Genomic DNA, 12,421 nt, shown 5'->3' on the forward strand with positions numbered 1-12,421 from the left:
GAGAGAGAGAGAGAGAGAGAGAGAGAGAGAGAGAGAGAGAGAGAGAATGAATGAATGAATGAATGAATGAATGAATGAATGAATGAATGAATATCCCAAACAGGCACTTTGCTGTCAGCATAGAGCCTGATGCAGGGCTTGAACTCAAACCACAAGATCGTGACCTGAGCCAAAAATCAAGAGTCAAATGCTCTAATGACTGAGCTACCCAAGTGCTCCCCCAAAGATAAAATCTTAAAAAAAAAAAAAAAAAAAATCTTGGGGCACATGGGTGGCTCAGTCAGTTAAGCATCTGCCTTTGATTCAGGTCACGATCTCATGGTTCATGGGTTTGAGCCTCGCGTTGGGCTCTGTGCTGACAGCTCAGAGCCTGGAGCCTGCTTTGGATTCTGTGTCTCCCTCTCTTTCTACCCCTCCCCCGCTCATGCTCTGTCTCAAAAATAAACATAAATTAACAAAATCTCTTTCCTCCAAGAGGTACTGCCTGACCCTCCCCACCCCAACTCTGCCCTATACCTCAAAAAAGAAATGCTCTCATTCTCTCCACTTCATAGTTTTTGTACTCCTCTAATCCTTCTTTTCCTAGATTTTGAGTTTATCTAAACCACATGGTAAGTTCTAGAAGGGTAGGGCTCTGTCTCCTTTATCCTTGTATGCCCTTCAAATACAGTTACGTGCTCAAATACTGCAAAATTTAACTACATTCTCGTCCCACAGTGCTGACACTTGTATCCATCAAAACCTTGAAGAAAATGGGTATACTCAGTTGTCCCTCTGGTTATCATTCTGAGGTTTTTACTAAACAACAACAACAAAAACAAAATCCAACAGAAAACAAAACTACTTTTCACTTCTTTATCATAGCTGGGAAAGGTGAAAGCAAGGACAAGCCTTTCTACCACCCAAGTCTGAGTCGCCCAGGAATGTATGTGAGGAGCGGCTGCTGTGAGAAAGCAGCAGGGTACAGTGCCCCAGCTCTGAGTGTGCAGTCAAGTGGTTCTGCATCTCAAAGGTAGGCTGAGACATAAGGCTTGTTGGCCCCGCTGCCCTATCTCTACTTAGCAACTCGACACCAATCAGGTCATCAGAGTTTAACACCATTATCAGCCTCATTTATCAGACATCACAAGATTCAGGTATAAAAGGCTAAGTTTTTAAGTCACAGAGGCAGGCAATCAGAGAATGAAGCCAATGGGCCACTGCACTGTGTGCTGACCCAAAGAAATCCCTCGTCTTGCAGTTAGTTTTGGAATTAGCACTAGGCAGGGGATGGGCAAGTTCAAGTGTTCTCCAAGGAAAAGGGGACAGGCAGTAAGAGGACTAGAGTACTCACCTCATGTCAATCTCATTGAAAGTAGTCAGCATCGCACACGTATTCTGGGCCTCCTTCAGACGCTGAGCAATGCGCTGCCGCATCCTATTCATTTTCTCCTGAAAGTGGGACAAGTATTGACAATCTGGTCTCTCTGCATCAAGCCCTCTCAACTCAGTCCGAGAGAGCACTCAGCTTATAAGGACTAGATAGTCAAGGATGATAGTAATTAAGCACAAGAACTCCAGGCTTTGTCTGGTCTGTGGTGGCTTTATTCCTCTGAGCAAGAAATGAGGAGACCCAGACAGAAACTACTCCCTCAGATGCACCTGCATTTAACCAAGAATGCAGGCTCAGGAAATGGTTTCATTTAAAAACCAAAACCAATTTATGAGAAGGAAGAGTGTGGTGTAGGGCTAGCCCGCCCAAGAATCACTACAGAATGGGCAATCTCTGGTGCTAAAGACTTGCATGAGAAGAGCTACTGTGGAATGGAAACTCACAAGCAACAAACTTTGAGGCCACAGTATTTTTAGGAGGTATTCTCAGGCAGAGGAACCCACACTCTTGACCATACTTGAGGTTTTAGGTCTTCCCCTGACAGCCACTGCGCCGTGAAACCTTCAGCTAAGTGTCCCTGAGGGGCAGCAACGGGGCTCACCCAACCACCTCCCTGACTGTGTGTTACTGGGAGAGGCAGGGCGCACGTTCCTAAGCTCCTGCCTCCTGCAAATATTCAATTCAACCGAGGCGCTTCAGTGGTAGCACAACATAGTGGGGAAAACCGGTGGACAAGTAAATGTTCAAGACTTGGGATTCTAGTTCTATCATCTGACCCTTATGTGACTGTGAATAAGTCACTTCTTAAACTCCATTTCCATGAGCTGTCAGCCATTCAAAGGTAGGCACCACAATGCCTGCACTCCACTAATCTCAACGCTGCCCCTCTGCCTCTTCCTGGAAGTGGTCCCCAGAAGCTTACCCGATGTTCTGAACGCAGGCCTTTGCCAGCTCCTGCCTCAGCTACTGGAGGGGCAGCAGTGGGTTTTACTGCAGACACTGAAAATGAAGAGACGGTACAGCTGCATCAGAAAATCAAAGAAACATTTACTGAGTGCCAGTGTTTTCATATTGTACTGTGTTTTCATACTGTACTGTCACTTCAAGATATTCTGAGGTGTGCTAGGACCATTCCCACTTCACAGGTGAATGATCTGCTCGGAGAAGTTAACTAGGCTAAAGTCACACAGATCTAAACAGAAAACTGGGATCCGAATCCAGGTCTTCTGATACAAAGTTTACAGTTTCTTCTACAAAGCAGTCAACGGAGCCTGTTCAGAGCCATGATTAGTCTCAGATTCTGCCCTGTGAAGGAACGTGACAGGAGAGATGTTCTTCCCCATAGAGACATGTGGGAGGTGGAGGCTTACCAGGTTTGCTAGCGAGAGGTTGTGAGGGTGAGGGCACTGGTGGCATCTGAGTGGGGATGGATGCTGCAGGGGGAGGGGGAGGAGCTGCAGATGCTGCAGGCTCTGCTTTGGGGGCTGCAGCGGCAGCAGCTTCAGCTGGCTTGGCCTTAGCAGGGGCAGCTGGAAAACAAAAACAGAGGTCATTGGTGCCGTCTGGAATGAAAAGCAACCAAATCAGATACTAAGCAAGGTTTAGCAGTGAAAGCTCTATCTCCAATCACTTGACAAAGTCTACCAGGGCATTTGCCATGTATACAGGGCACTATGAAATGCACAAATGACACGAGGCACTACCCTTCCATATCCCAGCACTCCTAGATGTCCTACATTACATAACTGACTTAATTCAGCTGCCTTCCTGATTTCACAAGTATCAACTGATTGTCAAATTTAGCAAGTACTTTCACAGCACCTACTAAGCCTATAGCAATGTAAACTTCTAAGCCAAAAAAAAAAAAAAAACCCCCCAAAAAAAACCCCAGGCAATTGAAAATGTTGATACACATACATACACATTTATAGTTACAGTCTCTTCTATTTAAACATCACGTGTCCAAGAATACTCTCAACTATTAAAAAATAAAAGTCTAAAATAAAGGCTCAAAGAGTTCAAAGCATTTCATCTAGCATAATGCACATAAATCAATGAGAGGTGGCCAAGCCATAAATTCACAACTTTAAATTAGATGTGTAATACTCTGGTTTCTCTTCAGATCGCATAAATCTTTCATCTTTTAAATTAGACGTGTATTTTGAGTTTATCCAACTGTACATATCTGCTCTCATATTTAAATAAGAACATTCTTTTTAAGGAATAATCAGGAGATGAAATTCTTCAACTGGATCAATCTTTTTTTTTTTTTTTTTTTTTTTTTTTTTTTTTTTTTTTTTTTTTTGAGAGACAGAGACAGCATGAGCAGGGGAGGGTCAGAGAGAGAGCGAGGGAGACACAGAACCCGAAGCAGGCTCTAGGCTCTGAGCTAGCTGTCAGCACAGAGCCTGATGCAGGGTCTGAACTCACGAACTGTGAGATCATGACTTGAGCTGTAGTGGAGGCTTAACCAACTGAGCCACTCAGGCACCCCTGGAAGAATGGATCTTATTCCCTAGCCTTCTACCATACATTATCTCAGCTTGACTAATCTCAATGATGCAATCTATCATCTCACTACTTAACTATATTGATAATGAGAAAGAACTAGACTTTAGCAGTCACAGCATTTAACTAAGAATCAGAAAGCCAGTTATTTTCTTTCCTAACCCCTCATACTGACTGTAAGGTCCCATACAATTCATTTCCTTGTTTCTCATTTCTTCTCAAGAGAAAGAACAACCCTCCCCACAAATGAGAACAGAGGTGGAAAAAACATGCTGAATTCTCCCGAACGACACCATGAAATATTACTACTTCTCACTTTAGAACAGTGGCTCTCAGCCCTGGCTTCGTATCAGAATCACTTGGAAAGCATTAAAAAAAACCCCAAAACAAACTATAATAGATAACCAGGATCTGATAACACCACCAGATTTAACAGATAAGAATTCCTGCCATGGAGTTTAGGCATTTATGTTATTATAAAACCCCCATGTGATTCTGAGGCCAGGGCTGGGGAGAAGGGGAAAAAAAAAAAAAATCACTATCTTTAGAAATCTTCTTCATTCTATTATATCTTTAAGAAAAGGTCCAGCATAGGAAGATACACAGAAAGAACAGTCATTATGAGGTTTTTCTAAAATATCCCTTTCATCTAGAACTTGATATTTAAAGTGCCCACTATATAAATATCACTTAGTCCCTCAACTAACAGCCACTGGAACGCCAAATAGTCTTTGAGGGATCAAGGGATCAGTACATTATGCTCAGCCCCAATTCCAAGGGGGACACACTGGAGACCTTGACAAGCAGGAGAACTTCTTTACCGCCAGTTTTCCTGAGCGTGAAAAGAGGAGTGCCTCCTTCGACTTTTCCCCCGTCAGGTACCAAAAGCGCTTCAATCACGCCATTTGCTGGTGACGGGACCTGCACAGATGTCTGGAAAACAAGGACAGATGGAGAAAGAGTTCAAATTTTTACTCCACATTAGAAATGGAATTGTTTAGAATCTCCAATGAGTCACAAGAGTTGCCAAAGAGATTAACGAAACTCTGCATATAGAAATACCAAGGCCACATTTTCAGACTAATGAAGAGTCAATGCTATTGTGAAGATTCACCCTTTGTCCTTTCTCAGAAACATTAAAGCAATGTTCAGTTAATGTGTTTCCAAGTGATACAAAAAAAAAAAAATCCAAACAGCTCATGCATGAGCACAAGTGTGCGAGCACGGCCCCTCCCCACTACGAAACTAAAGCTACTAAAGTACATAACACGTATATTGAGAATACAAAAATAAACTTTTAAGGCTTTTTTAAAAAATGAGTTATTCCAACACTTCTACGATGGAAGTTAAAGCAAATTAAAAATTATCTTTAAACAATTAAGTCCCTGTTTTTTTTTTTAAATTAGGTTAATAAACCAAGAGGAGAACATGAAAAATTACACTAATATAGGACAAGCCTACCTTGTCAGTTTCAATCTCACAAACCACTTCATCTTCTGCAACAGTGTCTCCAACAGCTGAAAAGACAGGCAAAGGCTACCTGTTAAGTGGGAAGGACTCCAGTAGCCACAAAATCTCTTTTGACAGGTACGTTAGAAGACCCTTTTCCTATAGGGCCAGGAAAACTTACACTGCATGTAAAGAGAAGGAAGGAGCCCAATTATTGGCGCAGGGAGAGGGGGACAGCCATGACAACTTTATAAAGTATTTAAACTTAAGAAATGAGAAAGGCCTGAAATCTTACCTTTCTCCCACCTAACATCTCCCTCTGTGACAGATTCTGCAAACGCTGGGGTTTTGACTGTGATCACATCATCCTCTAGGAAAAGAGCAAAAAAGGAAAACCATATGTAGTCCATATTTTTCCTTTTTAATTAAACTCAATTGTTGCTCTTCCCATTAAAACGCCATTCCCAAGCAGGCAGGGAATTGAAGGCTGGTACTTACTGCACACAGCTGTAGTCCTGAAGAAGCGAACACTGAAGACACTACTGTTGTTAATACTACAGAAAAAAACAAAAGTAAACTCCTTTAGCAGGTGAATCATTCACATTTTAGTCTAGACAAGGCACCATGGATCACGTTCCCTTTGAATCAGCAATTCTCAGCAAGGGGTGCCCATCAGTGTCACGTAGGGGAACTTTTTCAAAGCCTACATGTCCAGCCCCCACCCGAGAGAGTCTGACTCAGCAGGTCTCTAGCAGAGCCTGGATGACTTGGGTGCCCTAAGTAGTAAGCTCCTCAGGTGAGTCCAGAACTCTGAAGTGAAATGTCAGGTCTCACAAAACAGAGACTTATATTTGGTTCAGTGAAGAAAAAGGTAAGTATCTTGGTCCTTTGCACACTCACCAAAATGAACTGGCTTCTGATTAGTTTTTTTCTTAACTAAATCCACCTAAGATAAATCCCGTGCCCTTGCGCCACAATTTTTGTTTGCAGGATTACAGACAGGGATCAGATAAGGCAGCAAGATGAGACAGTTATTAAACAAGTATTCAGTATTAAAACAAGATGCTATGGGCCTGAGGGGTGGGCAGAACCACCAAAAATGTCCTAGGATATCTCCTAGTCTGTTCTCCTGCTAGGAGGCAGTACACCAGTCCACTTTGGACTCACTCAAGAGGAACCTCAAAAGACCAAGGTATTTTCCAATATGGCACTAACTTCATATAATGTAAACTAGAGCATGAGACCACCTTACATGCACAAAAGCATTAAGGGTGGTTCACTCTGGAGAATGGGAGATGTAGATATGTAAGGTATCCATGGCTATCTGTTACACACATATGCATTTGGGGAGAACGCCTAGGACTGATGCGGACTTCCACTTTCTATGCTTCAGGACTGTCTGAATATTCTACAACAAGCACCTTTATGATATGAAAGCTAAACACATTTAAGTTGCCTTTTGTTTTCATTATTTATTTTAATGGTTACTTATTGAGAGAGAGTGGCAGTGGGGAAGGGGTAGAGAAAGAGGGAGACACAGAATCTGAAGCAGGCTCCATGCGGAGCTTCAGCACAGAACCTGACACAGGGCTGGAACTCCTAGACAATGAGATGACCTGAGCCAAAGATGGACGCTTAATGGACTGAGCCACCCAGCCGCCCATAAGTTGCCTTTTGATATTTTTACTTTTGTAATGTCAAAATAACTAGAAGATCTATGTAGAATTAAGGGGGGAAATGTAGGATATTTTTTATTTTATTTTATTTCCCGCCCCCAGGATATTTTTTAAAAAGCACAGAACACAAAGTGATCTGCATAAAGTCTATAACCATGTGTTAAGTACATGTTCATGGGCAAGAACTAGTGGGTAATGTGCAACTGCAGACACCGCTCTGTGAGAACACTCAGGAACCTGGAGCACTGGTGGCCCTGTAAGACAAGGGTGAAGTCTCTTTTCACTTCCGAATCATGAAAAACCAAACGGTTTTATGATAAAAGGGCTTTTAAACAAAGTGGATACCTTATTCACAAAAAACAAAGAACACAAAAATAGCTATAAGATTAGGGTGATCTCACCCCTCAAAGTTTAGTGTTTTAAAAAAAAAATAATCTACTTTCAGATAGTTATTGTATTTACTGCATAGAAATTTGTGGTTGTTCCAATTTTCATTCAAATTACAGATGAGGGGCACCTGGGTGGCTTACTCGGTTAAGCGTTAGACTCTTGGTTTCGGCTCAGGTCATGATCTCATGGTTTGTGAGACTGAGCCCCACATCGGGCTCTCAGCTTATGGTGCTGAGCCCGCTTGGGATTTCCTTTCTCTCCCTCTCTCTCCACCCCTCCACCCCTCCCCTGCTCATGCTCTTAAAAAAAGAAACAAAGTGTATTATATGTTACTGTAGAATATTTGGAAACAGCAAAAAACAAAAAACAAGACAACCAAACAGTAAAAATACAGAATCATTTTATAACCTGTGTTTTCCCATTTATCATAATGTGAACATGTTAAAATGACATAGCTTAACCAATCCCGTTTGGTCATTCTGAGAAATCTGGGTATCCCAGGAATTCTTTAGTTTAGATTCTTAGAAATGGAATTGCTAGACCAAAAAATACACACAGTTCAAAGACTCATGAAGGTCAACTGCCCTCCATAAATAACTCAGAAATTCATGCTTTTAGTACAAGTGCATCAGTCTTAGTTGACAAGAAAATCCCATTGTGATGCACGGTGAAGGAACTAATCTGCTGAGGCTTCATTTTAAAGACTCTCCCTGGACAGAAAGTAGCTTGAGAGCTGTTTAACGGATAACTAGTGAGCATCCTCTTACCACCACCCTGAAAATACTTGGAATGCAAAGTGGCATTAAGCAACATTCATAAGCAGAAGTTAATCTGAACCACACATGGGTGGCCTTTCTCCAAACTGCATTATGTAATAGCAGCATTCCCTCCGAAGCAGTCAAAGTCCCAGGACTCAACTGACTAGTCTTTTGCTTTTACTGTTTCAAAAATGAATAACTATGCTACCAAGAGGATGCTCCAAATCTCCACAACAAAAGTTAACCTCCAGTCCTTCGGCAGCATCTGTATCCAACCAGAATACATATGAGTCCCTTGTATATCTATTCTCACAAAGAGAGGGTTCCAATTTCACTTTCTTTATAAGCTAAACACCTGAGGACAAGCACTTGACATGAGGGCTAAGCGCAAGGTATATCACACATCATAAGTCAACAACAAGGTTAGGTCTAGAGAATCAACATAACCTCCTTGATATCTAGGCTTGGAAGCCAGGGAAGAAAGCAGATGGTCAGATTTAGAACTACAGTCTTAAATACCCTGTGGCCACACATTTGTGCTCCCCAGTGATACTTACACAATCTTCCTGCTGTCAGGGTAACCTGGTCCCTGACATAGGGAGACCCCTGCAAGAAACAAAACAACTCTTAACCAACAACTCTTATCTTATACAGGTTACCTGCTGGGAACGGAAAAGTCTGTTCACCACCTAACTCTGAGATAGAACAAGATCAAATGGAGGCACCAATGTAATCTTTATCACAGAGTCCTGCTTCTCCATGGCAGAGAGCAACAGGCATGTGGGGTGGGGAATTGGTATGTGTTTGAAGAGGAAAGGGGAGAATTCTAAAGGCAAAGCCTGAGGTAGTTTTATAATCTTGTTCACCTTAAAATTCATAACCTTTCATTATCCTTATATATTTTCATAATAAAACCTCCCTACTCCCCAAGTGTTCAAATATAACTGAAGCTTGAGAAAGACACTTGATGGCTTATCTTGTGACTACACATAGCCTAATCTGAGAATCAGTGGGAATGTTTGGTCTGGGTTTCCATTCCCCTGGTTACTTAAAATGCCTGAACCTGGAAGTCTTATTACCTAAACTCTAGTCGAAAAGACTGGGCCACTTTAGGCCCAAGGTCTCCAGTCTGCACCAGTACCCAGCAAATCACTGACCATACTTTCGGTTTGTCTTCCCATGATTTCCCCGAGGTCTTCCCCTCTGGCCAAACTCAACAAGGTGGGAGCCCCTTTCTGCCCCACCAAACGTCCTAACCACATATAACAGCACTTCCCCCACCGACAACTCATTACCTCAGCGCAGCTGCCTCACTTGAGCAAACTCTTTAAGAGACCATCATTCTTTCAGATTAACAATTCTTTCTAAACCAGGGGCTCAGGAGGCACCAAATGGGAAACAGCTCTCTCTCGTGCCCTCCCCACCTCCCCAAAATCTCCAGGGTTTCAGACTCAAGTCAGTCACTTCTCTGTTCAGCAGCCGATGCCTCTGCAGCACAGATCCCAAGTATAGCATATCTTTGAGCTAGTACAGTCAGCAGCCCATACAGAGTTTTGGAACCCTGTGTCCAATTTAGAGTTCAGTCTACAGCAAGTAGGCTGCTGAGCATCTGCCTCTTGATTTCGGCTCAGATCATAATCCCAGGGTCATGGTATTGAGCCCTGCACCTGGCTCCTCGCTAAGCATGGAGCCTGCCTAAAATTCTCTCTCTGCCCCCTCCCCCTCTCGTGTTCTCTAATTAAAAAAAAAAGAAAAAAGCTTTCACATAAATGACCTCATTTTGATTTTTAGGTCTCACACCTTGCTGAAGTAGAACGACCATCTGTCATTATTCTCATTTCATACACAGGTAGGGCTTCTGGAGGTTGAAGTGACTAGCTCAGGGTGAAGCCTTGGGACACAACACAAACCCCAAGGGCTGTCTATAAATGGAGAAAAGGTTTACTTTTAGGATTCTTAGTTTAAAAGAATATTTATTATTGAGAGTCCATTACAAGCGCACACTGTGCTAGGTGCCTATGTTCTCATGACTCTTAGGATAAAGTCCAAAAACCACACATTCCTGTACTGTCCAGCCCTCCCTATCTTTCCAGCCAGACAGGCTTCCTTTCCACTTCTATGACCGGTTAAGTCCCTTCCTGCCTGAAAACCTTTGCACAAGCAATTCCCTTTGTCTATAATATTGTTCTCATGGCCGCCTGCTACGTATTCTTTACGACTTGGCCTAAATGTCACTTCTTCTGGGAAGCCTTTACTGACATCCTCACCACTTTCTCCACCTTCCCACGCTGGCCTACAACCCACCCTTTCGTTACACCCTACACTTCTCGTTCACAGTCATCCCAATATAACTGAGTCCTGATGTGTGCATAAACGCATATTTGCTGCCTCTCCAGCTAGCCCTTAAGATCCTGGGGGGGGGGGGGCATCCCTGTCACCTAGCACAGTGCCTGGCATGTAGTAAGAACTCAATACACCTTCTGTTGAGCGCATGAGTAAATGGCAACATGGTGGGTTAAGAGTTTAGGCTGATGGCTTGACCAACAGTTGGCCGAGGGGCCTTGGTGAAGGCGCTTACCCCTTCTTGGGTAATGCATTTGTAAAAGAGAATACCTCTTTTATTGTTTCTTGGTGATTAACTGCAAAATGCGCAGAAGGCACTCCAAGCAATGCCTGGCACACAGAAAGCTCACAACAGGATCTACTCATTCAACAAACATTTATGCCAGCCATATAAAAAATTGTTGGGATAAAACCTAAATTCCTTCCAAGAGTCTACGCACCATTTTCTATCTCATAACATTGCCTCCCTTAACCAAAATTATCTGGCTCAATCACCTTTTTTTTTCCCCCCCAGTGTCAAAACACTGCCAAGCTCTTCCCTTCTTCATGGACTCTACATGCTACTCCCTTTCCTTCTGCTAGTCACTGAACTGGCCTCTGTTAGACCCTCTGGGTTGCAGTTTTAAACGCCCCCTACTAAAGAGGGCCCTTCTGTCTGCCTTCATTTGTTTCCTTCTCAGCACCTGACCAAAATTCATGATCCCTCATTTGCTTAGCAATTTACACTCTGTCTTTCCTCCTAGACTGTAAGCTCCAGGAGGGTGAGAATTGTTAACTGCTATATCCCTAGCGAGCACCCAGCACAGTGCCCTACAGGCAGAAGAAACTCAGTAACTAAGTGCTAAATGAATACATGACAGCTGTTCTTATTAAATAGTACTTTGTTTCACTCCTATATATCTGAACGTCATGTGGAGAAACATTAGCACCCGGTTTCCCCACTTTACTGCTCTGCCCGGGAGAAGAGCACGTTAGGTGAAGACAAGGGCACAACTTACCAGGCAGGGAACGTCTCCCTAAAGGGCAGTTCCCCTGTTGAGAAAGAAGACATTGTCGACGTCACCCAAGATGAAAGGAGGGAAGAAACAGTACATACTCAAAGCTGCCCAGGTGCTAGTGACAGGTGAATCTCATGACTCCAAAAGGCAAATACAACAACCAGGGCTCTCAGTCCCAGCCGCACACTGGGCCTGACAAATGATATCAACTTCCCACCGGGGCTGACACCCCTTGACTAACGGGAGAGAGGGGGCGGGCCCCGGATCCCGTCCGGACTCCGCCGCGCCGCCTCCCAAACTCGGAGTCTCGTGTCAGGACGGGCGCGGCTCTGGGCGGCTCCTCAGCCCCGGCGCGGAGGGTGGGGCGCAGAAGGGGACGGGGCGCCGGCTGCCTCGGGAAGGCTGGGGGCCGCTGGGCTCTGCAAGACGCCCCAGGGAGCAACTGCAGCCCCGGGCCGCCCAGTCCGCGGCCTCCGCGTCCCGGTGCCCTTGGTGCCCGGCCTCACCGACGCGCCGCGCCCCAGCTCCCCAGGCTGCCCCTCGGCCCGCCGGCGGGTTTCTCATCCGCCGGGGCCCCGGCACGGCCGGACCGTACCTTCTGGAAGGCAGACAGCGAGCGGCTGAACGCCCGAGACACGCAGCGTGACCGGGACAGCATCGCGGCGGCGGCGGAGCCGAGGGCGGGCGGACACCGGATATAGGGCCCGGCAACAACCGGAAGCGGGGCGGGCCACGGCACCTGCCGCCCGGGGAGGGGTGTTCGGAGCGAACCACTGGCGGGTGGGGGGGAACGGACGGGCAGCGCGGACCAGCCCCCGCCTCAGCCTACCTGTCTGCGCCCGGGAGCCTACAGCTGTGGGGAGCTCTCGGAACCCCCTGCACCGCCTGCCGGCCTGGGCCGGTCCTCCTGGGGTGCCTACGACTGTC

General features: G+C 45.0%; 1 protein-coding gene across 1 annotated transcript in view; it reads right to left on the minus strand.

Annotated features, from left to right (window-relative positions):
• Nucleotides 1-12,193, minus strand: part of DLST (dihydrolipoamide S-succinyltransferase) — a 19,638-nt gene extending 7,445 nt beyond the window's left edge. The window contains exons 1-10 of the mRNA XM_029950643.1: nt 12,090-12,193; nt 11,495-11,528; nt 8,711-8,759; nt 5,828-5,883; nt 5,625-5,699; nt 5,342-5,397; nt 4,702-4,813; nt 2,743-2,901; nt 2,295-2,371; nt 1,334-1,431 (exon numbers count right to left, since the gene is read on the minus strand). Coding sequence (XP_029806503.1) covers nt 1,334-1,431; nt 2,295-2,371; nt 2,743-2,901; nt 4,702-4,813; nt 5,342-5,397; nt 5,625-5,699; nt 5,828-5,883; nt 8,711-8,759; nt 11,495-11,528; nt 12,090-12,152 — 779 coding nt within the window. The 5' untranslated portion in view covers nt 12,153-12,193. The remainder of the gene's footprint in view (nt 1-1,333; nt 1,432-2,294; nt 2,372-2,742; nt 2,902-4,701; nt 4,814-5,341; nt 5,398-5,624; nt 5,700-5,827; nt 5,884-8,710; nt 8,760-11,494; nt 11,529-12,089) is intronic.
• Between the last annotated feature and the right edge of the window lie 228 nt (nt 12,194-12,421).

The sequence above is a fragment of the Suricata suricatta genome, chromosome 9, assembly GCF_006229205.1.
Source record: "Suricata suricatta isolate VVHF042 chromosome 9, meerkat_22Aug2017_6uvM2_HiC, whole genome shotgun sequence".
Classification (NCBI taxonomy): Eukaryota; Metazoa; Chordata; class Mammalia; order Carnivora; family Herpestidae; genus Suricata; species Suricata suricatta.